Genomic DNA, 26,214 nt, shown 5'->3' with positions numbered 1-26,214 from the left:
ATGTTGCTTGTTTTTTTACAGTCGCTGAGACATTCTGCAGGGTTTTAATCTTATGAAAGTGTTCGATATCTCTGTGCCACAGTATTTCTTGACAGTGTTGAAAGTGGCTTTTGCCTTACAGACGCTGCTGAATCCCAATGAAATAAACTGCCGTATTTTTCGCTCCATAAGACGCTCTTTTTTCCTCCTAAAAAGTAAGGGGAAATGGAGTGAATGCACTGGGTGGCAGAGGGATCCCTCAGCTACTGCTGCAGTCGCGAGCTGAGAGATGCCTCTGCAGCCAGAGCCATGGCTCCTGTCCGCTGCTCGCTGTGAAGCCAGCAGAGCAAGAGCCACTGCGCAGCTATCACTCTTTCTCTGCTGGCTTCAGCGAGAGCTACGCAGTGCCTCTGGCTCTGCTGCCTTCACAGGAAAGCGGGATGAGGGACGGAAGGGGCTCCATGTAAGGGCTCTCTTCCATCCCTCCTCCTGCTTCGCTGTAAAGCCAGCAGAGCCAGAGCCGCTGCGCAGCTATCGCTCTTGCTCTGCTGGCTTCAGCGAGAGCTGCACAGCGCCTCTGACTCTGCTGGCTTCACAGCGAATTGGGAGGAAGGACCGATGGGAGCAAGCAAAGCGAGAGCTGCTTACATGGCTTCTGTCCCTTTTTGCACAGCTTTCACTTTGCTTGCCTATCCCTCCTCCTTCCTTGCTGTAAAGCACCTGTCCCAGTGTCTCCTCCTCCTCTTCTTGCTCTTTACAGCGAGGTGGGAGGAGGGATGGGCAAGCAAAGTGAGAGCTGCGCAAAGCGGGAGAGAAGCCATGTAAGCGGCTCTCACTTTGCTTGCTTTGAAGCAAGAAAAACGAGAGTCGCTTACATGCTCTGCACAGAATATTTTTTTTCTTGCTTTCTCCCTCTAAAAACTAGGTGCATCTCATTGATAGATGCGTCTTATGGAGCAAAAAATATGGTAGTCCTGAGAGTGCCTACATCTTCTGAAATGTACTGTACAGGGAATGATAATTTTGCAAACAACATAGGCATGTGCAACCACTGACACGTGCACTGCTTTTGGCCTGCAAGGGGGGGGGGGCTGACACCCGCAATGACCTGGATCGCATCCCCCATGCTTGAACATAATTGTCTTTGGTTCAAGCAAGGCAAGAGCGTCTTCAAGAGCCAGACCTCCACCACAACCAAGTCTTTCTTAATGACCTTTGGGGAAATTATATAATAACCATTTATAGTCATATTAACATTTTATTCCAGCAAACCAATGATGGACTTACTGGTATACCTTTGTGCACAATACCGTTTGAATCCTGCCAGCCATACCATAGACCTGATGACAGTCGAGAAAAAGCAGATCAAATTCAAACCAAATACACCCATTGGGATGCTTGAAGTCGACAAAGTGATTTTAAAGCCAAAACAGATGGATAAAAAGAAGCCTACTCCTGTCATCCCAGAGGTGAGATATTTTACAGAAACTTTTTCCACCTCCTAAATACTTTTCATTTAAATTCCAAAGTTTTTGGAGGCAGTAGCATCATTCAGAATTTGTTCATAAAATTGCATATGAAAGTCATTGAAAATTAATCTATATTTGTCTTTGGTAGTGCATGCCTTGTGACTGCTCTGGGTTCAGAGATGAATTGCTGAGTGGTTAGTTCTTGGTTGCCTAAGGAGGGAGATAGGTTTTCATTCCATGGGCTCCTACCTGCTGTAATCTGCTTTAAGGAGGGTTGTGCGTGGGTTTTGCTTTAAGCAAGTGCGAAAAGTCCTTTCTCTTATTCTCAGTTCTCTGTCTCTCATTCCCTGTGAGTTCTATGAAGAGCAGAGAAAGTGTTGACAACCAGGGGCAAGACATCACTACATGAGTCATGTTCAGTTCATGAGTTCAAATCCTTGGGATATTTGAATTTGGGGAGGCCTTGTTCATCTCCTCTTCCAAGTCTTGAATCTTAATGGGGGTGGCCTAAGCCAAATCTTCATTTCACACTGAGAAGAGCTGGAAGAATATGGGGTATAAATTAGAATTCTATAGCATCCCCCCCGCTGACTGAAATGTTTTGCTAAAGTTATTAATAGCAATGAACTCAATGCACTTGATGGATTGAGTGTCTTTCAGAAAGCAAAAGACTATAATCGGTTTAATAATTCCCCTTGTTTCAGCAAACTGTGAGAGTCGTTGTAAACTACAAGAAGACACAGAAGACTATTGTCAGAGTTAATCCTCATGCACCACTGCAAGATATCATGCAAATCATCTGCAGCAAATGTGACTTCGACCCTTTACACACTCTGTTACTGAAGACTTACCAATCTCAGGAAACTCTTGACTTGACCAAATCCCTAAATGAGCTTGGGCTCAGAGAATTATATGCTATGGATGTCAGCAGAGGTAAGATTTATAAACTGGTTTTTTACCAAAGCTATTCCTGAAAGTTAATGCTGCAAATATCTTCAGAAGCAGTACAACCTACATGCACTCACTAACTTGTTCTGCATTCATTCAGTCTGCATCGATGTGAGAAACTGATGACTTGGTATCTTGTTTTATTCATTTAAAAATATGTCAGCCTCAAGGATGAATTGGCTCAGTCGGAACAACCTGGCCGAGGAAGAGATTGTCAACTCTCCTTTTTCTCCTTGCACTGTTTTCTCACTCAGAATTGCCCACCCAAAGTTGCTACTGCTGCCCATAGTGTGAAGGCCGGGGAGACAGTAAGCAGAACCGGAGCCAGCGACAGGCAGAGCCAACTAATTCTACTTTTGTCCCCAGACTCACTGACTTCTACAGGGGCTGTGCTGAAACTAAGGAGGAGGAAACTGACAGCCAATGTTACATCCTAAATTGGTTGTAAAAAGGCAGGGATGTAGTGGCTGGCTATGGGTGGGTTGAAGTAATTGGGACAATGTCCCATTCATCCCAATGGACAAGCCTCCACTGCTACTTGTCCTGCAGTGGGGAGCAGAGTGCACCAATATTGTTCCTGCCTCCCCATACCTCATCAAGACTAATAGCAAATTTTCTGTTCTCTCTCCAACAGTTTCAGCACTCACAGGGTCTTGATGACAACCATTGATATAATATTTTGGGGTGTGCAAATTACCTTTACCTTTACCTATGTTCCTATGTTTGTTCAAATACTTTAAGATAAATGGGTTGTTCAAATAAATAGGTTGACAGATAAACAGGTTTCCTGCCTCCATTCTGGACAGGCCACATGTACAGAAACTGGGTAGGTCTGCTCTTGTCTTACATACCTCCTCAATATATGGGTGTGTCACTTTTTGTGTTTTTGTTTCGGTTAAGTATTCTGGGCTGCTTAGATCAGGGATTTTGGGGTCCCTTATTGAACATTCAATAAAATTCAAACAGAAGTTACTGAAGCCTTTCATCATGGAAGCTATTAATTTGAGGGGTAAGCACCCATTTTCATTTTGTTTACTGCCCTTGGACAAGGGAGACGTTTAATTTATCTTGTTAAGTTTGTCCTTTTAAAGTTCTTTTGATCATGGTGTGAGTTCTAGACTAGTTTATTGGATAATTCTAGATGGAGCCAAGTACACACCGAAATAAGAGCTTACATTAATTTACCTTCAGGCAGCATGAACAAGTTAGCAGTTAGAGATGATGTATCCATTTCCAAAACAAATGTTTGTTATAATCTTAGTTATATAGATTGCCCTCTTCATTCCATTGTCACATACTGCTGTTCAGAATTTTTAAAATGCAATACATTTTTTAAAAAAGCAAGTTAATAAACCAAATGTTAGAAACCAATTTTATATTAATATTGTGTAGCTATCTTCATCATACCAGTGTACTTTTTAAAAATAATTTTCAAGTCTCAGTTTTGAGTCCCATGTTTGAAATTAAAAAAAAAGACAAAATTGCCTCTGAATTCCATTTTCCAAATACTGACATACTTAGAACTGAATGGCACTGTATTTTTTAAAACTCTGAACGTTTGTTTCACTAATAACAATTGTTAATTACTTTTACAGCTGAGGAGGAAACAGCAAAAAGCTCTCAAAAGCATGGTTTTGTTATATCCTGCAAGAGATTTGTGCATGATAGAAACTTTTAGGAGGGGCATTTTATACAGTAAAAAGCAAATACTGTATTAAATTTACAAATACAGTATTCCAGCATCTGAAGTGGTGGTTAATATCACCTGCATGTTCCTTGCTTTTGTACTTAGAATTCTAGCTTTTATTCTTAAAAAGTTTACGTCTAATCAGCCCTTCGTTTCATGATTTATTTCCTATGAAGCATTTGGGTCTGACAATTTGGTCTGGTAGTATGCCAACGGATACCGCTATTTTTAGATGGATAGATCTGGTGAATTTCATTTGTTTTTAATACTTCCAAATTTAGAGGTGCCTCCGGGGACAGAGAGCCAGGTGCCTTCTCTGCCCAGTTGGCCATCCTTGCTTAAATTACAATGTTTTCTTTCTTTCTGGGTGAAATTTGATAGAAGGGATCACTTCACACACTTCTGCATTTTGAGAACTTGCCTTCAGTTCCTTTGCTTGAGACTGTGATGAAGGAGTTATTTGGGAAGCATTGTCACTATAATTAAGTTTTCATCTTCCTTCCCTCTCCATCTCTCTAGTCACACCGACTGCTGAATTCAGCTTTTCATCTTTACAGGGTGAGTTTGTACCTACCTCAGAGTGAACGATGTAGTATTCTTAAACACACAGGCATTCCCAGTTAAACAAGTATTAGGACAAGCAAGTATCTTCTAATATGAATGAGATTTGTCTGAATTATTGTTAGAAGAGTAAACAACACAGATTTTGGTATGGCATGCAAGTTCTCCTAACTTAGAATAGCCCATGCATACTCACTGAACAGCACCAGAGGAGTTTATTTAAAAAAAAATAAAATTAAAATGGGTTATTTCTTTTGTCGTGAATGGCAGCATTGCAAAGGTCTTCATTCTCAAGAAACAGAAAATAGCACTCTTTCCTATTTTCTGACCAGTAAGACCACTTAGCAATGGCTACAGAGGAAGAGGATGCTCCCAAATTTTTCTGGAGGCCAGGAAAGGAGTCTAGTTTGATTGAGATGGGCTGGATTTGGCCTGTGGGTTTGCCATCTTTGAATTACAGCATGGCCTGTCTTATGCAAGTTAACATTATATAGTATTTCTTGAACCATTTGTTTCAATTAGGTGGAATTTATCTATATTACATTCACTTGGGCTTATCTGCATAACCTCTAAAGATGCATGTGACAAACTTTTGGAAACACTTAAAAGCTTATCCACTCCGATACAGTGGTACCTCTGGTTACGTGCTTAATTTGTTCCAGAGGTCTGTTCTTAACCTGAAACTGTTCTTAACCTGAAGCACCACTTTAGCTAATGGGGCCTCCCACTGCTGCCGCGCGATTTCTGTTCTCATCCTGAAACAAAGTTCTTAACCCGAGGTACTCTTTCTGGGTTAGCAGAGTCTGTAACCCGAAGCGTATGTAACCTGAAGTGTATGTAACCCGAGGTACCACTGTATTTGGATGGAAAAGGAATTTTCCTCAACTAGATTACTAATTACCTTGTTTATTACAATATTTATGGGTTGCTTTCCTGCTCACAGGTACCTGAGGTGACTTGCAACTTTTTTTATATAAAAAAAAGCAAACTCCAAACTAAACAATATTGCAAACAAAAAACAATTTTAAGAATTGTTTTATTTTCAGTCAGGGTTGTGGGGTTTTGCATTATTACTTTTGTCTTTTTAATTGCTTGGGAAAGATATGTAGATTACATCTTACTTTTGGTATAGATAAAATGACTTTTCTTTTTAAAAAGGGGGAAAAATACTACTAAAATCAGACTAAATGTGCTTTGCAGCTTTTATGTTTTTTACCTTGCATAATGAAATGTTTTCCAACAGTTATGATCACTGGAAGGGAAGCATGTAAAGGAGAGAACATGGTATTCTATAAATTATGTTCTTTTTGAAAGAAATATTTAGTAATAGAAATAGAGATGCAGGAAAGGAAAGAAACAGTACAGTCTGTAAATGCTGGCATCAAGTAATGTATTTTATTTTTAGACTCTTGCCAAAACTCGCAAAATTCAGATATTTTGAAGGAAAAAGAAAATAAAGGATTCTTCAGCTTTTTTCAGAGAAGCAAGAAGAAACGAGAACAGGTAAGACAACATAAGTTACAAATATTAATGTATGATAGAAATCCCCTACAATTGGATCCTCCACAGTTCACTCTTGATCCAGACAGTTGCTAGGAGAAAGCAGACTCCAACATCTTTTCTGCCTTCTTGAAGTTTTCTGGACTGGCCGTAAAAATGTGTTGTTAAACTAGCTGCCCCATGACATTTTTTTCAGTTTCTGCCATGAAACTGTGTGCCCTCTTTTTCCGGATTGATCGTATTTCACTTAATATATTTCATGAGGTTTTTTTGTTCCAGGAAGTATTTCCTTAGATGATTGAACAGTGCAATCATATGCCTGCCTACTCAGAAATAAGTGCCATTGTTTTAATTGGCATTTACTACTGAGTAAGTAAGGGACGTGGGTGGCGCTGTGGGTTAAACCACAGAGCCTAGGACTTGCCGATCAGAAGGTCGGCAGTTCGAATCCCCAGGACGGGGTGAGCTCCCGTTGCTCGGTCCCTGCTCCTGCCAACCTAGCAGTTCGAAAGCACGTCAAAGTGCAAGTAGATAGATAGGTCCCACTCTGGCAGGAAGCTAAACGGCGTTTCTGTGCACTGCTCTGGTTCGCCAGAAGCAGCTTAGTCATGCTGGCCACATGACCTGGAAGCTGTACGCCAGCTCCCTCGGCCAATAAAGCGAGATGAGCGCTGCAACCCCAGAGTCGGCCACGACTGGACCTTTACCTTTTAAGTGTTTCTAGGATTGCAGCCTAAAAATAATGTCGTCCTGCATGGCCTAAAGGCCGTATTCTCACTTCGATCTGCTTCATCCCTAGATACTTGTAGGTTACAGTTGTGGAGGCTTGACATTCTCCCTGAATAAAGAAAACTGTATTCTCAAGGCTGGCTGATGACTGAGTAGCTACAACCCACAGACACACACACACACAGACACCCTCATTCAAATGGTACCTGTACTCCAATTACTGTAGTAACCCTAGGAACTTCCCTCACAGAAACAACTTCTGTGCTGGTAATGGTGAATTTGAATTAAGTCCTATAATGAAGGTTGAGAACCCCTGGTTTAGAGAAGTACATTGGCTAAAATCTATTCAGATTATTTTTTAATTGTTGACCTCTTTTCCCCTTCTCAAAAGACCGCCAGCGCTCCTGCAACTCCATTAATGAATAAGCCAAGACCAACCTTTGGCATGAGAGCTAATACAATCTCCAAGCAGTATGACTCAAATACCCTTCCCTCTGAAATGCCGAAGAAGCGACGAGCGCCCTTGCCTCCAATGCCTGCTTCCCAGAGTGTGCCCCAGGATCTCGCACAAACCCAGGGCAGACCCATGACATGCGTGGTGAAATCCAGCAGTGTGGATGAAACTGATAAGGTTGGTTTTCAAAAGTCTCGTCCTTCCTTTAAATTTCCGCTGTGAGAATAATATCAGAGCAACTTCTGTTTAGCTACGGAACAGATAAGCAAGAACATTTATTGCTTTATACATTCTGAATAAATTGTACCGGACCACAATTTTGAGCCTAATTTATAGACCATCTCTGGAATCGTCGTGGCCTCAAAACCAGTTACCTTTGTGGTCACAATCCATGCCACATCACATGTAAAAAGAGGGACGCGGGTGGTGCTGTGGTCTAAACCACAGCCTCTTGGGCTTGCCGATCGGAAGGTCGGTGTTTCGAATACCTGTGACGGAGTGAGCTCCCATTGCTTTGTCCCAGCTCCTGCCAACCTAGCTGTTCGAAAACACACCAGTGCAAGTAGATAAATAGGTACTGCTGTAGCGAGAGGGTAGATGGCGTTTCCATGCGCTCTGGTTTCCGTCATGGTGTTCCATTGCGCCAGAAGCGGTTTAGTCATGCTGGCCACATGAACCAGGAAGTTGTCTGTGGACAAACACCAGCTCCCTCAGCAGGAAAGCAAGATGAGCACTGCATCCCATAGCTGCCTTCGATTGGACTTAACCTTCCAGGGGTCCTTTACCTTTTACCTTTGCCCACCAGCTGACCACTTTGCCAGTATGACAAGAGATCGCTTAGGAAAGCAGTTGCTGCACTGGGAAAGTGTAAATTAAATCTAACTCAGCCATGCTTTGGAATAGGTTGAATTGAAATAGGTGGGATGTATGTCTGCACTATGCTTAGGGAGGGGCATGTTACAGTAAGTGAGAAAGCTAGTTAGTTATTTTCAAAGGGGTCCTTTTAAAGTTGAGTTTGGAAATTAAAATTATTCTTTTGCTGGAAGTCTGACATTGTTCAATAATACTAAATCCTGCTATTGAGATAATTTGAAGCAAGTTTAAGCATCAGTGCTTTTAAGTGCAGCCACTCGTTCTATTATTTTTTTTAAAAAAAAACTTTTTTGGGGAAAAAAAGCTTCTTTTAAAACATGTTAATAACGAATTGGAACCCTCCGTTCTCTACTGAACTGATAGTCTTTAAACTTGCATTAAATATGGGGAAATTATGATTCGCATTAACATATTCAGTAACTGGAGAAGGATTTGACATTTTATGTCACTACCAAATTGCCTTTCTTAGCCCTTTATTTTAAAAATGCAGTTAAATCTGTTACTGAGAAAAGGTTTCCTTAACAGTTCAAATCTTTGTGTTATGATGAACAAGTTAGAGCCTTAAGGAAATTTAAATTTTCCTTACTGAAAGAACATGGATGTTCAAAACTCATGTTTTTATCTTAATAAAATTGCCTGCTTGTGTAATAATGCATTTTAATGAAGTTATGAAGCAGGCTGCCAGGTCAAATCTATCTATAAATCCCAATATGTGCTGAACTTATTCTAGCACAGTTTTGGGGAAAATTAATGCAGTGGGTAATATCTTGGTAAAGCACAGATTGTCAGTTGTGAATTCCAATTAAAGTTCAAAGCTAAATGTGGCAGTGTAAATTGGAGCACTGCATATTTGTGTTTCAGACATGACTTTGAATTGAGAATGAAAGCCATTGTTTCTAATACGTTAGCCTATGAGCATGCTAGGAAGATGAAGAACAGAACAGGCCCAAGAGATGAATTGGATGCAAGGCCCTTCAGTTAATATTGTTTTTACTCAAGTCAAGAATAACACAGAAATTTATTTTCTGTTAAGTAGTAGCCACCAGAGTGTGCTGTTCAACAGAGGTTTGGGAATTTTGCGTCTTGGTGAGAAGATCCTCATTCTGAGAAAAGTTACTGGTCCAAATATAATGTGCTCCAAAGATAAAATAAGAAGACGGGGTCTTTCCCCCCTCTTCTTTTCAGTGTGTAAATGTCTGAAGTTTGGCAGATTTGGGCCCAAGTAAAAAAAACACACATAGCAGCAACAGCAACAAAAGTAAAAATTCAGGGCATAGAAGCCTATTGAGATTAGTCATGCTAGAGCAGTTTCCATTTTTCTCCCTACTTTGTAGACCAGGGAAACAAACCATAGAATGGCTGGCTTAGCGTTGCACATAAACCAACATGCATGGTTTGTTTCTCTTCAGTGTTACATGCGATTTTGGTTTTAGTTTTTGGGGAGGCATCATCTTGGAAGATAGCATACCTGAAACAATTACAGTCGTACCTCAGAAGTCAAACGGAATCCATTCCGGAAGTCTGTTTGACTTCCAGAACATGCCGGAACCAAGGTGCGGCTTCTGATTACCTGCAGGAACCTCCTGCAGCCAATCAGAAGCTGTGATGGACATTCGAGTTCCAAAGAACGTTTACAAACCAGAACACTCACATCCAGGTTTGTAGCGTTCGGGAGCCAAAACGTTCGACTCGCAAGACGTTCGACTTCCGAGATACAACTGTATTAGACAACAAAAGCATTGAAAGTCTCACTCCGTGAGTGCAAGTTAGGACCCAGGCCAATAACCTCCTGCTTCTTCTTAAAAGGTTTCCCCATAAATCTCATTGCAGCAGTAAATTACTGTTTCGTGTTTCTTGTGCTGTGGTTTTTAAACTTCTTGCTAGCCTTTCTTTTTTTCTTTCTAATCTGCTATCAATAATGTTATTTTAGGACACAGATGGGGAACTCTTTTTTTTTTTTTTTTTTTTTTTTTTTTGGACTAGGAGCCACATTCCTTTGTGGACCACCTTCTGGCAGAAGGGTGGGGGGAGGAAATGCCTGTAATGGTCAGAGCCAGAGGCAAAGTTGGTGAAGTACAGTGGTACCTCAGGTTACATACGCTTCAGGTTACATACGTTTTAGGTTATGGACTCCGCTAACCCAGAAATAGTACCTCGGATTAAGAACTTTGCTTCAGGATGAGAACAGAAATCGGGCAGTAGCGTGGCAGCAGCAGCGGGAGGCCCTATTAGCTAAAGTGGTACCTCAGGTTAAGAACAGTTTCAGGTTAAGAACGGACCTCCGGAACGAATTAAGTACGTAACCAGAGGTACCACTGTAACTGAATAACTTCTACCTTTGTACAGCTACACACAAGCCCACACCTCCAGGCAAGAAAGAGTTGTAACACAGATTTCAGGCAGCCAGGAGGAATTCAGGAGCAGGATTGGAAAGGCTGTAACCTGGGAAGGGGTGAGGCCTGAGGGTCAGATAGAGAGGTTGGGGAGGCCACGTTCGTCCAGTGGGCCTGAGGTGTTCTGCCCATCTTGGAACATGTAAGAACAGATGATGATGTATGGGTGGGGGGCAAAATCGACAGCACAATCACTTCTGAATGTATCTGTCGGGGGAAGCAGGCTTGCCCTGAGAAAGAAAGGATCGCACAGTAATTTATTGGTTTGTTGTGCACATTGGTAAACGTCCCAGTGTTTCACATTTTCATTAGACTCAACACGGAATATAGTTCCAGCCACAGCCACAATAGAATTTCTTAGTTTTGGTACGAAAACAACCCGGGAATCAAAGTCATCCTTAGTTGGCTACCTCTTCTTCCTCTACCTGCTGCCTCAGGTGGGTTTTGAGGAAGGCATTCTAGGAATCGTGATTTGGAAAATGTCCATGCTGCTGTGACAGCTAGAAAGGCCTTTTGAATGTAGTTTTCTTTAAAAAAAAAAAAAAGGGGGAGGGAGCTAGTATAAAGAAGTATTTCTAGTTGTTGCAACAAACCATTGTGGCAGAGGCATTTTCCGTACCAACTTAGACTGGAGTGGCTGGCTCTTCCTTGGCTCTTTCTTGGGACAAGGGTGATCAAGAGGAAAGAGGAGGATGGTGGCACTATAGGGATCCAGGGGAATCCAGTGGCTGGTGGGGGAATTGGTTTTCGGGGAGCCCGTTGACTGGATTTTGCTGAGGGCTTCCTGAAGTCTGGCAATAGCCCTGCCTACATCCCTGTTGTTTGGAATGAAGCCTTTTCACAAAGTTTTGACAGCGCACTAACAATCTGTTGTTAGATAGGAGAAAGCGAACAAAACGTCTCTTGCTGCATTGCCTTTATAGTAGATGACTGAAGCGTCCTTGTCCAAACTGAACAATTTGCTCAATTCTGATAAAAGTGCGGCTGTTTATCCATGCCAGAACGGTAATATCAGACAACAGCAAGGGGGAAAAACCAGCCAAAAACAAACACTGACTCTACTGTGTCATTTATTGCAGTCTTAACTATTTTTAAATGGAAAATATAAGACTTCGGTTACCTTCTTAGTTTCTCCAACTTACTAGACTGGGCAGTAGCAGAAAATAAAAATAAATAAAAGTTGCTTTGTAACATTCAGGGTTGCTGACATTTTGAGTGTTTGTTCTAAATTTCGGAGCCACAAAGAATCTTAGTGCAAGCCTTGGTGCTTGTTTCCAAGTAACAAATGGGCGCAGCTCTCACAAAGAGCAAATGAGGGGGTAACCGTGCCTGAACTGTTCTTCTTCACACGTGCCTGAACTGTTCTTCTTCACATTGGAAAAAAGGGGGGAGAGAGTTTACATGTTTAAATGCTCATCTATCCATCCATCTACCTATCTCACATAGAGGCAATTCAGAGAGAAAGGAAAAACTACAGTTCTCACTGACATGAGTTTTCTATATGCAGGGACTATTTTTATTATTTTTTGGATGGTGGGCGGTGATGGAGAATTCTGTCCAGGCAGAAGTTGTTTGCGAGAAGTTAAGTCTCCGATAACTGAATGTTTGGTTAATAAGGACACTTACTACATCACACTGGAAATTGCTAACTCTCATTGGTATTGCAACAGGAGATTACTGGTTTTGTGGCATTTTCTTATTCTGCTTCCTAAGTTAGCTCTCCAGTTAAAAGTCACGAAAAGAACATATTTTTTTAAAGGAGCAATTTAATAATAATATACCGTATTTTTCGCCCTATAGGACACACTTTTCCCCCTCCAAAAATGAAGGGGAAATGTGTGTGCGTCCTATGGGGCGAATGCAGGCTTTCGCTGAAGCCTGGAGAGCGAGAGGGGTTGGTGTGCACCGACCCCTCTCGCTCTCCAGACTTCGCGCAGCTCTCCGCAAAGTGCGGGAGCCCAGCGCTGGGCTCCCGCGGCTTGCGGAGAGTTGCCTGCATGCTGAAGCCTGGGCACGCTGAGCTCAGCACGCCCAGACTTCGCGCAGCTCTCCGCAAGGCGCGGGACCCCGGCACCGGGCTCCCACGGCTTGCGGAGAGTTGGTTGTTCTGGGGGCTGGGGTCGGGGGAAGCTTGGGCTTCCCCAGCCCCGCGCCTGGGGGGGGGGGAATAAGGTTTTTTTCCTTTATCCCCCCCCCCAAAAAAAAACTAGGTGCGCCTTATGGGACGGTGCGTCCTATAGGGCGAAAAATACGGTAATAATAATAATAATTTATTACTTATACCCTGCCCAACTGGCCGGGCCTCCCCAGCCACTCTGGGTGGCTTCCAACAGTAGCTGAACACAATAAAACATCAAACATTAAAAATTTGCCTAAAGGCTCACCACATCTCACTCTCATAATGATAAGGCTGCTTTCCCCAATAGAGTGCCACGTGATATATTGGACTGCTTTCCCCATAATCCCTGACCACTGGCTAGGAAAGGCTGTGCTAAACCATCGTTCAGCCACCAATTTTTAGCATTACATCTGAACTGGATTTCTGATTCACTTATGAGAAATGTTAAGTGTCTGTTATGGGGCTGCTGAATTGTTCATTACACTCACATTTTTGGTTTTGCAAATTACTAAGCTGTTTGCTGCATCGTTGATGTTTGTTTGTTTGTTTGTTTGTTTGTTTTTCCTACCCACCCCCAATTCCCCAGGGACTTTCGGGAATAGGAATAGTGAGGACAGGCTCTCTTCAGCTCAGTGGCACATCTTCCGTCAATTCTTCTCTGAGGCGAGCAAAGCGCAAAGCCCCAACGCCACCTCCCAGAAAATTGCAAGGCCAAAGTGACAACAGCATCGAGACAGGTAATCTTTACAACACAAATTAGGTTAGGTTATATTATTTCTGAATTCACAGCTTAATTTTGAGGCGGTTTTGCTCTGTTGGGGAGTAATGGCGTCTAGGTTAAACACACACATACGAGAGAGAGAGAGAGTGTCAGAGGAGACTCATCATATAACGTGTTCAGGACAGAAAAGTAGGAATGTCCCACAAGAAAAATAGAAAACTGACAATTTTTAATACCTGTTCATCTTTGACAAAATGTATTCAGGCTATTTCCCCCACTCTATAAATTTTAGACCATGTCTATGTATATAGGTTTGTATTTAAAGTACGTTAGAATAGGAAATGTTTCCTCTAGTATTCTAAGCTGCATTAACATTTCAGGATCGGAGTCTGCAGAATCAATTCATGCAGAAGGCAGCATCAAAGGAAGTTACTCAGAAGCACCATCTCCAACAGGTAATTTTTCCATGTGGCATTTAGTGAAAGACAGGCATAGGTCTGGCCACTAGCATGGCCACAAAATTCCATTCCCATCACCATTGCTGCTGCTGAGAGTCACTTGCCACACATACGGTTTTTAAGAGACCCCAGGGGGGTTAAGAAAAACAGCTAATAATGGTTTTTGCTTCAGCAGCCTGTTGAAGGATCATTTCTTTGCAAACATTAACAGACGTAACTTAGAACAGCTTTGCTTGTAGCTCCCCCTACAGCCACATTTGGGCTGGATCTAGACACACTGTTTGCATGTTTGAACTTGAGTTTAAAGCATTGTTAATTTGAACAGGGAAAACATGTAGAGAAAAACGGGACGCCACGTCGTCATCTGGTGGCCCAATATTGTATGTGGCACACACAACGCATACAAATCGCTTTTTCTTTACCAGTCTTAACTGAGTCTCTATTGTCTGTAATGCATCCAGTTTGAGTGGGGTTTTTTTTAAAACAACAACTATTTAATACTGTCATTTCACTCTGCAGTAGAGAAGAAGGCTCATTCCCAGTCACCATGCTGGTGGTAATTCTGAGTAGTAAGATCAAAATATGGTCACAACTCAGGTTCAAACATGCATACATTCTAATATCTGTAGGGCTGTCATGCAATTAAATAAACAGTAGTCGATTAATAAATTAAATGTGAATCTATGGGAAAAAAATTAAAAATTGAAGTAAAAGGGTGTTCTTTGTGTTTAGATTATTCATTCACCTTATGCAGCAGGCACGATTTTGGAAAAGGCATTGCTGTCCATGTGAAAGGGATGAAGGTTTTGCCTCTTTCAAGATGCTGACTTCCTCTAGTTTCTTTTGTATTAAAAGCGAATTGTGTGGGGGGTTTTATTATTATTTTAAAAAACCACATTGATTACGTCTGTAATCAATCAACTTGTTTCAATTAATCGACTAAATGCTTCAGCCCTATTAACACAGTGTAACGCAAGCTCCTTTAATGTAACTAACTTGCTAGGGCTGCACCTCTGCTGCATTTACTTTCCCTTCCTCATATTTTCTTGTGTTTAGTGATCAGATTAATGCGAGCTAATTCATTGTATTGTTTCCTAACCTGCTTCTTAGGCAATGTAATTGATCTAACTGGGACCACAGTCTCAACAACAAATGCCTCGTGCAGCTTGGAGCCAACCAATCATGACCAAAACAATGCGCTGCAAGTCCCAGATGACACTAATCTGGCTAATGCTGATAATCCCGATGAATCTGAAGTGTCTCTTAAATGTAGGTGGTTGTCATGTTTTGCCTTTAGGAGTGGTTTATTTAGATTACTTGCGCAAAAGTTATCATTATAATGCAGTCGGGAAAGCAATTCCTGTAGCAGCCTTCAGGAAACCTGGTGCATTCCAGATGTTTTGGATTCCAGTTCCCCCTGCAGCTCCACCAGGGTTTTCCATTCTGTTTCATTTCAAGTGTCATGGGTAGGTGGCCACAACAATGGGCCCCCATGGTACAATTCCATTTAGCTCTTCTCTCACTGATGATTTCAGAGATTTGTGTTAATTGCCCCGCTTTCCAACTACCGTGTTTAAAATGTAGCAGATCACCGTTACGCTCAGCTTGTTGGTTTATTAAGGGGGTTCAGAGGAAACTGATTTCTCCCCAAAATTATGATCAGGCTGTTAGGCAGTTTTCATAAGCTATGAAACCTATGCCATAATAAGTTTTGTTAGACTTTAAAGTGCCACGTGATTTGTTGTTGCTTTGCTGTAAGAGATTCATGCAAGCAGCCCCCACCCCCGGAATCTAAATAAATCTGAAATATTAAATGAAATAATAATACAAAGAGGACTTGTAACAAGGACTGTTACAAAGAGGACTGTGTTGAGAGGCACCGTAGTTTAGTGGCAGAGGGGTAATGTTTGGCCCGCGGAAGGGACCATCGCTAGCATTGCCAGGTAGGGCTGGGAAAGAGTTCTGCCTGAACCCTGAAGAGTTGCGGCCAGTCTCTACACTGGTAGAGAATCAGTGGGCTAGATAAGCCAACGAACTGACTCCTGGTACATAAGTCACCTTCCTATGAGTTCATTATCTTCTGAATGAGGAGACATTAAGGTAGGAATGTTTTCAAGTGGTTGCCAGTCTTTCTCTGCTCATTACCCTTGTACTTTTACTCCGTAAGAGCAAAACCTACCACCCTGCCCTGCTGATCTATACTCACATTTATCAGAATTTTAAACTATTTGAGCCACAGGGACAAGCATCCCCTCACCCCACACACCCCAAACTCCTTAGTAAGCATACTTAGATATTGCATTTGGGATGTTTTTAACAATGTAATGTGATATATTTATCTTGGCTTATTATTGCTCTTTATGCTTTCCTTGGGAGCGTAGCCGACATAGGCTCTGAATATAGTCTAGAGGAGATAGATGAGAAGGAAGAAATGCATGAAGAAAGTGCAGGGGCTCCTCTCACTACGCCAGAGGCCCCCATCTCCTTCAGTACTCCTGAAATTCCATGGGACGTTCAGAAAAACGAGCCTGCTTCATTGACTTCAGATCCTAGCACTGGGCGTGACGATACTCTGCAGGACTCAAATGAAGAAGAAGTAGGAAATAAGACTGCACGTGACAAGTGAGTGCATCAGGCTTCTTTCTGTAAATGGCGGTGAGCCCCCTTTATATCCTAGAAGGAGAGCGATTGATCACTGAGCCTATGTTTGTGATTGAAAGGGTACCCTGCCCACTGTAATGGTATCTTTGTACATCAATACTTTTATCTATGAGAAGGGGTTGAGAAAAGTGGTGCGTTGGTGCTCTGAAGTGCAAAGCAATGCACCCAGTGTTTATGCAGAGTTCCGTAGCAGTATTTCTTCTTTGAGTTACTTATGATTAAATAAGTTCTAGCGCCAAACAAAATAACTCCAAAAGAAGACTCCAGTGTGACACCACTGCACAACTTGAACTGATAGACTTGAACTTGTTCATTTCCATCACACTTATGGCCTTAATCAAGATAGTGGGTTTTTTTAACTTGCTACATGTGATAATTAACTTTGCCAGTGCCATAATGTTTGTGTTTATCATCAGTAGTGCTTTGTGAATGGTCACTAAAATTATTTTACATAATTCAAATTATAACAATGTGTGTGTGTGTGTGTGTGTGTGTGTGTGTGTATTTCATTTCCCTCTGAGCTCACTGCCAACTTAGGATAACACATCATGCATCTGAAAGCCCATGAACGTTTATACTGAGTCTTGGAAACTCAGTGCCCTTGTTTACATTTAATGCTATGGCAAACCATGGCTTAGCCCAAGCAAGCAAATGTGTAGGCTCCAGGGAAAGAGATTGCACCCAATTTGCTCCTTCATGGTTTGTTTTGTTGAGCTAAGCCATGGTTTAGCTTATTGTGTCATCCAAACCCTGGCTCATGGTTTTAGCTTTCCCTACCAACCCACAGTCCGTAAACCATGGGATACCTTGGTTTCGGCTCATGGTTTGTCCGGAGTCCTTAACACCTGGTGGGAGTACAGAAGCAGTGGCAATAATGCATGGGACGGGGCCAGGATGTAATCACATGAGGAGAAGAATGCCTGAATAGAATTTGAGTGTTTTTCTCAATACGTCACTGATGCCAGTCTGCCTATTGTTATGGTGTGATGTTTTGCAGAGCTCAACATAGTCAAGTATTCATTGCAAATATTACACTTGGCAGTGCTAAGCCGCTTGGAGCATTGCAGCCAAATGCAAGCAATGGTGAGTGAATTTATATTGTAATTTGTGCAGGATGTATTTTAGGTTTCAGCGGAATCCTGGCAATGTTGTTGGTGTCTGTTCAATACCGGGTGGTATCCGACTACAGTGTCCCATCAGCACAAAAGATTTCTGCTTGCACAATGGGAATTCCCCCCTGCCAGGGGAGGCAGAAATCCTTGCACTGAAGGATCATGCATGTAGTGTTACATTGGATGCAGCCCATTGTGTGAATGGCTCTTGTGAAGGAGTCTTCCACAATTTTTTCCTAAGTGGTATTGATGGGTCCTTGCAATTGCTCAGAGAAACTTGAATATAAAGCATATGTATATTTTTAATATTTTAAAAACATCTCGTGTCTGTCATATGACATATACTATGACATATACTTAAGACTACAAAAGCTATGTACCAAAAAGCTGTACTCTGGGAAAGTTTAGCTCCATTTTAATACAAATTTGAATGAAAAAGAGTGATTCATGATTCAAACAACTTGATCCTAATGCTAATTTCAAATTTTTCTTTGCTTTTTTTTTTTATAAAGGTCACAGTGACGCAAAATTTCTTCCTCCAACAGAAGAAAGTAATATTGATGTGAGAGAAAGTAACAAGCTTGAATCACTGAACTGCCAAGCATATCAAAATGACATAGCCGTAAATCAGGAATGCAGCCCTCAAGCATATCTAGGGGTGCAAGATAAAAAATGGGATCAGTCCATTGTGGAGACAGTAAAGACTCAGGATGTTGCAATTCAGGCAACCCCACCCGATGGTAATTTGGGTCAGACTGAAGTAAGGGAGAGTACTGGTCCTCAAGGCTGCCAACTGGTCACACGCAAAGATTCAACTCACCTGCACAAATCAGCTCAGGAGAACCAACCCTCAGGGTTCCTCAGCAGGGTACATGAGACCGTAGGAACTATGACAGAGTTCAACCAACAGAGGGAACAATCGGCACATGACAGAGCAAATTCTAACAACAACCAATATAACACAATTGAAAAGGATAGCCCCATTTTACCACAGAAAGTCATCAAAAGCCCTACTAGTTCTCCTCCAAAAGGTTACCCACCTCACTGGCAAGACTCTAAACCTAAACCTAAACCTTCCAATGAGATTACAAGAGACTACATACCCAAAGTTGGAATGACTACCTATAAAATAGTGCCTCCAAAATCTCTGGAGATAGTGAAGAATTGGGAGTCTGACACTGCGGAGGATCGGGAAGCGGCCCACTTGCACATGTCTCCCAAGGAGAATTCCCAGGAATTTGGTACTCAAACAGAAATGCTTAATAACTCCAAAAGCCTGAGCCCAACAGGACCTGTTTTTAGACACGAAGTTACGTTGCTAGGGAACGATTCGCTGCATAAAACATACAGTGCTGATAATGCCACAGTTCCTCTCCCTAATGCCGAAGGCAGGAAAATGGAAGTGGAGCATTACAGACCTGGTCCGCAACATGTTGCAGCTCCATTTGTGCTAAGCACGGAAAAGAAAAGTCCGCCCCCATCGGTGCAGGAAAAACCAAGGATCTTAAGTCCTACAGCAAAACCAAGCAACTTCTATTTACAGATGCAAAAGAGGGCTTCTTCTCATTATGTAACGTCTGCAATTGCAAGAAGCAATTCCATTAGTAGCCCTACGCAAAACGAAGCTAAGAGTATGGAGCCAGAAAAAAAGTTGGCCTCGCCAGATCATACTTCTTTTCCATTTCCTAGGACAGTTACTGTTCCTTCTCAATTAGTAGAGGAAAAGACTGAAAACGGACACAGCGAGGAAAAGACAAAAGTCACCACTCCTCCTGTAACAATGCCCAAACCTCTGAATTCCCCCTGCTCCCAGGCTCCTCCATTAAATCTGAAAACCCTGAGGACTTTCGTTTTGCCGCAACCGTATTCCAGCTCCAGGCCGTCACCTTTTGCTCTTGCTGTGTCTTCGGCAGTTAGGAGGTCGCAGTCGTTCAGCAAAACATGTGCTAGTGCACCCAGGCCACTGAAAGAGCAATTGTCCCTTGACCTTTCCTCATCAGTGTCCAACACGGAGATAAGGAACCATTCTCCTCTACAGAGCCCAACTGGACAGCCACAACAGAATTTTGCAGACAAGGTAAAACCCAACAATAACATTTGTCCTCAACTTCCACGCGGTGCTTTCATACATGCATATATCTTGGCATTTAGCAAAATAACATAGAACTGTTCTGTCGTTCACTAAAAGTGTGCATTGCATTGCGTGTTGCTGTCTAAGGTAGCGTGAGCTCACTCGGGGCAATGGTTTTCTTTCTTCTTCTCCCAACAGAAAAATAATTGTGCAACCAATGAGCAAAATAGGCAGGTGTCCTCTTTATCTGGCCACCCAACAACTGCCGTCTGTCAGAGAGGGATTGCTGCGTCTCTCCAGCGCCCTGACCCGGAACAGATCCACCAGAGCTTGCTGGCTGCAATCCGCTCGGGAGAAGCTGCTGCCAAATTGAGAAGGGTGAGGTGGTTGGGTTTTTTCCTCTCCTCTCCCCTTTCCTTTTTCTTCTCATCATTAAAATAAATAACAATGGATTTACAGTGCTTACTTTCAAAATCACCATAGCAATCGGTGCTGGCATTAATCTTGTTGAAGGAATCTCACGAGTGTGATTTCTGAATAGTGCCAATAGGGGAGATGTAAGGACCGGTTGCAAAATGTTCTTGCTGGCTTTGAGTAAAGGAAAGAGTGTATACAGCTTTTCCCCTTAAACATACATTTGGCGTAAAGTGTATGGGCCAATTCCCTCTGCCAAATCCTCCATTGAAACAGCTGTCAGGAAGAAGCTATAAAGATCAAGGTCAAAAGGACCTTGCCTCTTCTACCTGTCTTCAGAATTTGAAAATTCCTTGCTAATGCTCTGCTTTCCTGTCTCAGATTTCAGAAAGGTATTTCATCAGTTAGGGGAAAGAAGGCATCCATATAGAGCTGGAAATTGAATATCCTGGGGTCTTATTTTTTTTTTAAAAAGAGTGCTTTGTTTGGTTTGTGGCAAGAAGATGAACTTTTTTTATTATTATTCTGACAGTGCCCTGTCAATGATATTATCCTATTATGAATTGTCCATCACTAGAATATGGTAATGAGAGATGCCTTTTTAAAGCTCTGCAGTCCAAACTGCATATATAGTTAAATATCTCCTTCCTTCTCTGCTTTTGTTATTCCTGTGCTATGCAAAATTTAATCCCACTTTGTCTCTCTCGCTTGTCACCTCCTGCCATCCCACATTTGTTTAATTAATGAATTTATGAATCGCTTCCCAGGAAGCATCATAAGGAGAGCAAGTACCAAAGAATGCAGACAGTATTGACATAATCAAGTATAAGTCATTTTTTTTCAGGCGTTTCAAGTTTCCCTCAGTTATATTCTGTTTAAGAGAACATTTTTCTTTCTTTCAAAGTAGCATGATAATGACTGTGCTAACTCACTATCTTACAGTATGAAGAAGTGAAGCTGGGGTGAGAAAAGTGTGGTATCAAATTTATTTTTAAGCCTCTTGTGAAGATGAAGTCAGACAGTGTCTGTAAAACGTTGCTTCAACTTTTAAAACAAGGCATATTGCACGGGGAAAGAATTAAACACTTAAGTCAGCAGACCCAAAGTTACTGCATTCACTTGTGTGTGAAGAACAAGTGAAAGGACATTTAACTCCTATTTAAATGGCAAAGTTCGGCTAATGCTTTGTGCTATTAAATTGGGTAAAAGGTCTGTCAGGTGCTCTCAGCATCCGCCAAGCATTCAAGAAACAAGGCAAAAATTGCCACTGCATTCAGCCAAGCATTTGCCCCCCCCCACACTTGCTTTAATAACTCGTTAGGGTACAGAGCCAAACTCTGTGGTCTTTTGTGCTGCAGTTTTATTCCTGCTGAATAAAGCTTGCAGTAATTGCTAACCAAATGGGTCAAATGAGGTTGGGGTTTGAAACTATTTCTCTCTCTCCAGAATATTTCCATCATATGACTGAACTCTCCCTGTTAGTTTCCCTTGGGCTCACACATCTTAAGGCATTACTTTCAGTTTAATAATCAAATGAATGCATAGGCCCATTGTGTTGTCTTCAGCAGGCATCTACAAACTTCAGGCTTGCTTGGAACTATGTTTTAAAACAACTAGAACCTGGAGATTCCAGAACCAATTTGAGCCAATTGGAAAACAGTGGCTTGGTGAAGAACAAAGCCAGATGCAAAATGGTGGCTCAATGGGCAGAGCCCAGTTACCTGTGCCCCACCCCACCCCACGAAACATGCACTGGGATGGCTGTCATATACAATGACAAAAATTGACATCTGATTAAATTCTAACTAGCCAGAGCCAAATCTACGGCAAGTCATCCAATGATCTGTCAGCGGGTCCAAATTAACCTTCCACCCAGCCCTAGTCTACAGTGCACAGTAAAATTAGTGATATGGCAAGAAATAAATGTTCTCCAGATGAATAATCGCTCGTGTGGTTTGGAAACATGGGTTTTATATATTTTTCATGCGGCTGAGTGCATATTGAACCCTGTGTTTGATCAGACTGTTTCAACTAGCTAGCTTTTACTTAGTGATGTTGAAAATCAGTTGAGCTTTAGCAGACAGGAGCGAGGCAAGTGTGTGGTGACATCATTAAAGTAATCAGCTTTGTGGGGAACATGAAACCACAAACTGGAGCAAGAATTAAAAGAGAAACAAGTAATAAATTCCTATTGCTTGGTGTCCAAACAACTCACTTAACAATCATAGCTCTGGCTTTACTCATTGGCTAAAAACACTGACAGGCATATATACTGTATTTTTCCATGTATAAGACGCCTATTTTGGGAGTCTTCGATTTAAGAAAATGGGGGGACTTACATCCATGTATAAGACGACCCCAGATTTTAAACATTATTTTAGAGTAAGAAAACCTAGTCTTATACACAGAAAAGTACAGTATATATGAAAGCTCAGTGCCTCTTTCCTAGGCTGGTTACCATATGAATTCTTACCACACAAACATAACCAATATTATATAGGCTTTGTGAAACTGAGCCACAGGGGTGTAGCTCTTCAGTGGCTATGACTCTAGCTCAACAAAGGCAGGCCATGCATTTTTTGTGGAACAACCATGCACCTCTCTTAAATTTCTGATGTGCCCCGAAGATCCCTAGTAATATGGCAATTGGACCTAAGGCAGAGTAACATCTATTGATGTACCCAGGTGCTGAATTGAGTTTCCCAGCATTTTGACACTTAAATTAGTATAAGATGCATCAGACCTTTCTGGAGAGGAGGGTGTAAGTAGATCTGTTCATGTAGCTGCATTATATCCCACCCTTCCTAAGGAACTCTAATTGACTGATGCATAGGCCCAGTTTATTTCAGCAGCTCTACTCTCAGCGACAGCATTCAAAACAGTTGCAATTATAAATTAACTGGTGGGTGACTTCCATTTTGCATCAGGTCTTCCATCTACCTGACTACCTTATTTTCTCTCTCAGGTTGCGCCTCCGTCAAATACAGTTGCCATTAACGGAAGATCCAGTCTCAATTCCTCAGTGTCCGTAGAAGCAAGATACAACAATCACTAGGACTTCGTACCAAATATTTTGCACTTTATCCACTACTGCATAAAACTACGGTTAATTGCATATTGCTGAGGACTGTGTGTAAATGCAAGGTTGTGATGGTATATATTGTCAAGTGAAGCACAGAAAATTCATGGAAGTCCTGAAAGAGTTATTAGAATAGATATAATTTATAGCAATATTTTTTTCGCCCTTTTAAAGCTGAAACTGCTGCTTCAGAACGCATAACATGGCATAAAAGTTTCATTCTTTTGCTGCTGTGATCTGATAACATTGATTTCCACTTTAACCTTAATTAATGATGTTTAGCAATATGTTGTATGATGCTAATGTATGAAGCTCTTAACTGCCTAATAATATTGTTCACAAATGCATGAATTTAAATGCATAGTTCTGACACCTGTTGCCTTGGAAATTTATTGCTGTTCTCTCTAGAAATGCAGTTGGGCAAGTTTCCTTTCCTTCTGCTAAAAATGCAAGACAAGATCCATCCAAAGTCATGCTGCTTCAGAATCCCATCGATTGCTTAAGTTCTGTGTTCAAATCAGTAGGGTTTAAAAGTGCTTAACTCTGGCTGGATCATGTCTTTTTAGGATTAGCATTATTGGTCTTTGTATATTTTCCAGTACCAAAGTGAAGAAATAAATTAGGTGAGTTTTCTTATAAATACTAGCACTGTTATACGGTGTCTTCATGCACACTAGAAAGTGCCTTAACTGCTGTAACAATGCTGATGAAATCGCAGTTGTTTTCCAAAGGCAGTAACTTGGTCAGCATCCCAGGCCTCTCTAGAAGAATCTGAACAGCATGCCAAGAGTACTTTTTAGCAACCTCTAGGACAGGGCAGGGAAACTGAAGCCAGATGTGGTTCGATTCCAGCTCCCTTCAGCCCCAGCCAGCACCACCGATGGTCAGGGATGGCGGGCGTTGCATCTGGAAGGCCACAGGTTCTCTGGCCCTGCTCTGTGAGCTGAATCGTTGAGGGCAGATTTGTGCAATCTAAAATGTAACAGGTAGTAGGTGTGAATAGGAATCAGTGTTTATTTTCTTACTGTCCTGTGCTTACCTCTAGCATACCCCATGCTCTCAGCGTACTGCAAGTGTGACGGCTGAGCAAAAATAGGTAGAGGGATGTGCTGGCATGGGCAGGGACACACAGTTTGGGATCTGCAGATGAAGCATATGGGAATTTTTGTTAGCTGACATGCAGAGCTCTCTCGAGAGGTAATACAGCTCTGAACTGCAGTGAGGGCTCCAGAACCTTATTTGGCAGTTGATACAAATTTATTATGGGTAAGGAAAAGAGGACTGTGGCTCAGGTACAGCTTGAGGCATTCTCAAGGCCATTGGCCCAGAGCTACCAAGTTTAATTTATTCTTGTTCTCAGAAAAAAGCAGCATCTTATTTCACGATTGGGTAACTTTTAAAATATTTCTTTTAAGTTCAAAAAATTAAAGCTAGGGGATGCAAAACAAAACAAAGCCCAAACTCCTCTTTTTGTAAGTAGGAGAAGTGGTGGTGGTGATGATTTCTGCATTATAAAAGCTTCTTTAATGACACTTTAAACAACACGATGTCAACGAAGTAGTTTTACGAGTCTAATAAATTCTACAGTTGCGAAATTTAAAAATTGCTACTGAAATAGACATGTTAGGTTGAGCAGCTATGTGCAAGACAGCAAAATGCTCAGCGGCGCTTCTTTTTCTGTTCATCTTTTCCTGTCCAATTAATGTTGCGTTTGTGTGACAAGATCTATTTGTGATCCTAGTTCTGATCAAGCAACTGAATTTGTAGATATATGCTGCAAATACTGGGATATTTTCTAAATTACGGTTTTGTTAAATAAAAGTAATTGTATTTAGTTTCATTCTTAAATGATTACGTTGAACAACTTATCGTTTTAGAACATTCTTGTTATCTCCCCCCCCCCCAAAAAAATCAAGTAAGGTCCCCCTCCCCCCGGACTTCCAGAATGAAGGAAGGCATGCAATACACAGTTGGTAACTAAAGGAATGACTTTGTTACATACCTGACCTTTGATTGGCCGTATCACTGCTCATTACTGGCAGTAGGTGAGGTGGCAACAAGGTTGATTTGATGCAAATGCACCAGCAGCAATGCTGTATCGTAGGCATAGACAAACTCTGCCCTCCACATGTTTTGAGACTACAATTCCCATCAACCCTGACCACTGGTCCTGTTAGCTAGGGATGATGGGAGTTGTAGTCCCAAAACATCTGGAGGGCTGAGTTTGCCTATGCCTGCTGTATTGATTTAACCTGTATGGTTGCACCCTCTGACCTCACCATTTCCCCTTGTACCTCCTGAAAAGCAGCACCAAACATAGCTTTGCTGCCTGAGTCACTAATGCAATGGAGCTATAAATTAGATGAACATTTTGGATGTCTTGTGTGGCATTTCCAGTAGAGAGATGGAAGTATAAAAAACTGTTATTCAAGGCATTATTTCCCGATCAGTATCCCATTTTGGTCACTTGCAAGCAGAGAAAGATAAAGTGAAACGAAGTTCAATGAAGCAGCAAGAACAATCAGAGATAGAATAGAGGAGAGGTGGAAAAGGACTACGCCTCATTTGCGTAGTAAAAAGAAGAGTGTAGTTGTAGCTGCATACTATGTTGACATAAAACATCACAGTTGGGAAAGGTTGGTAGTGATGAAAGATAAAGAGAATGAAATTAAATATACTGATGCCCCTCGCATCGACAGAAGACTTTTTGAAGCTGGTTTCAAAGGATCCCCCAACACTGAAGAGGGGGGTATAGAATCAGGGCAAGAGGACCTAAGAGCACTTATCAGTCCCTTCGCTGGTGAAATTTTCCATTGGGCTTTCCGTCAGTGCCGGAACAAGTCTGTTTCACTTCAGACAGATCACACTGACACAACACTGTCCTCAGTAGCAGCCTGAGAAGCCTCTCTCAGCAGCCATTCTCCCCTCTCTCTTTCATTCACCACACAAAACAGAAAGTGGTTAAAAAACAACATTTACTGGAATA

General features: G+C 41.8%; 1 protein-coding gene across 5 annotated transcripts in view; it reads left to right on the top strand.

Moving 5' to 3' along the window:
• COBLL1 (cordon-bleu WH2 repeat protein like 1) overlaps positions 1 to 25,076 on the top strand; it is a 93,129-nt gene extending 68,053 nt beyond the window's left edge. For 3 of the 5 annotated variants that reach the window (XM_077936814.1, XM_028747388.2, XM_077936811.1), the window contains exons 3-15: positions 1,247 to 1,448; positions 2,153 to 2,381; positions 4,603 to 4,641; positions 6,050 to 6,147; positions 7,265 to 7,504; positions 13,299 to 13,449; positions 13,814 to 13,888; positions 15,002 to 15,160; positions 16,273 to 16,513; positions 17,550 to 17,635; positions 18,177 to 19,741; positions 19,934 to 20,113; positions 23,115 to 25,076. In XM_077936814.1, coding sequence (XP_077792940.1) covers positions 1,247 to 1,448; positions 2,153 to 2,381; positions 4,603 to 4,641; positions 6,050 to 6,147; positions 7,265 to 7,504; positions 13,299 to 13,449; positions 13,814 to 13,888; positions 15,002 to 15,160; positions 16,273 to 16,513; positions 17,550 to 17,635; positions 18,177 to 19,741; positions 19,934 to 20,113; positions 23,115 to 23,204 — 3,355 coding nt within the window. In that variant the 3' untranslated portion in view covers positions 23,205 to 25,076. The remainder of the gene's footprint in view (positions 1 to 1,246; positions 1,449 to 2,152; positions 2,382 to 4,602; positions 4,642 to 6,049; positions 6,148 to 7,264; positions 7,505 to 13,298; positions 13,450 to 13,813; positions 13,889 to 15,001; positions 15,161 to 16,272; positions 16,514 to 17,549; positions 17,636 to 18,176; positions 19,742 to 19,933; positions 20,114 to 23,114) is intronic. The other 2 variants (XM_077936825.1, XM_077936820.1) reach the window with 2 other exon arrangements.
• Positions 25,077 to 26,214: the final 1,138 nt, after the last annotated feature.

The sequence above is a fragment of the Podarcis muralis genome, chromosome 1, assembly GCF_964188315.1.
Source record: "Podarcis muralis chromosome 1, rPodMur119.hap1.1, whole genome shotgun sequence".
NCBI lineage: Eukaryota > Metazoa > Chordata > Lepidosauria > Squamata > Lacertidae > Podarcis > Podarcis muralis.
Note: the sequence above shows the minus strand (reverse complement) of the source record. Positions and strands in the feature narration are given on the sequence as shown.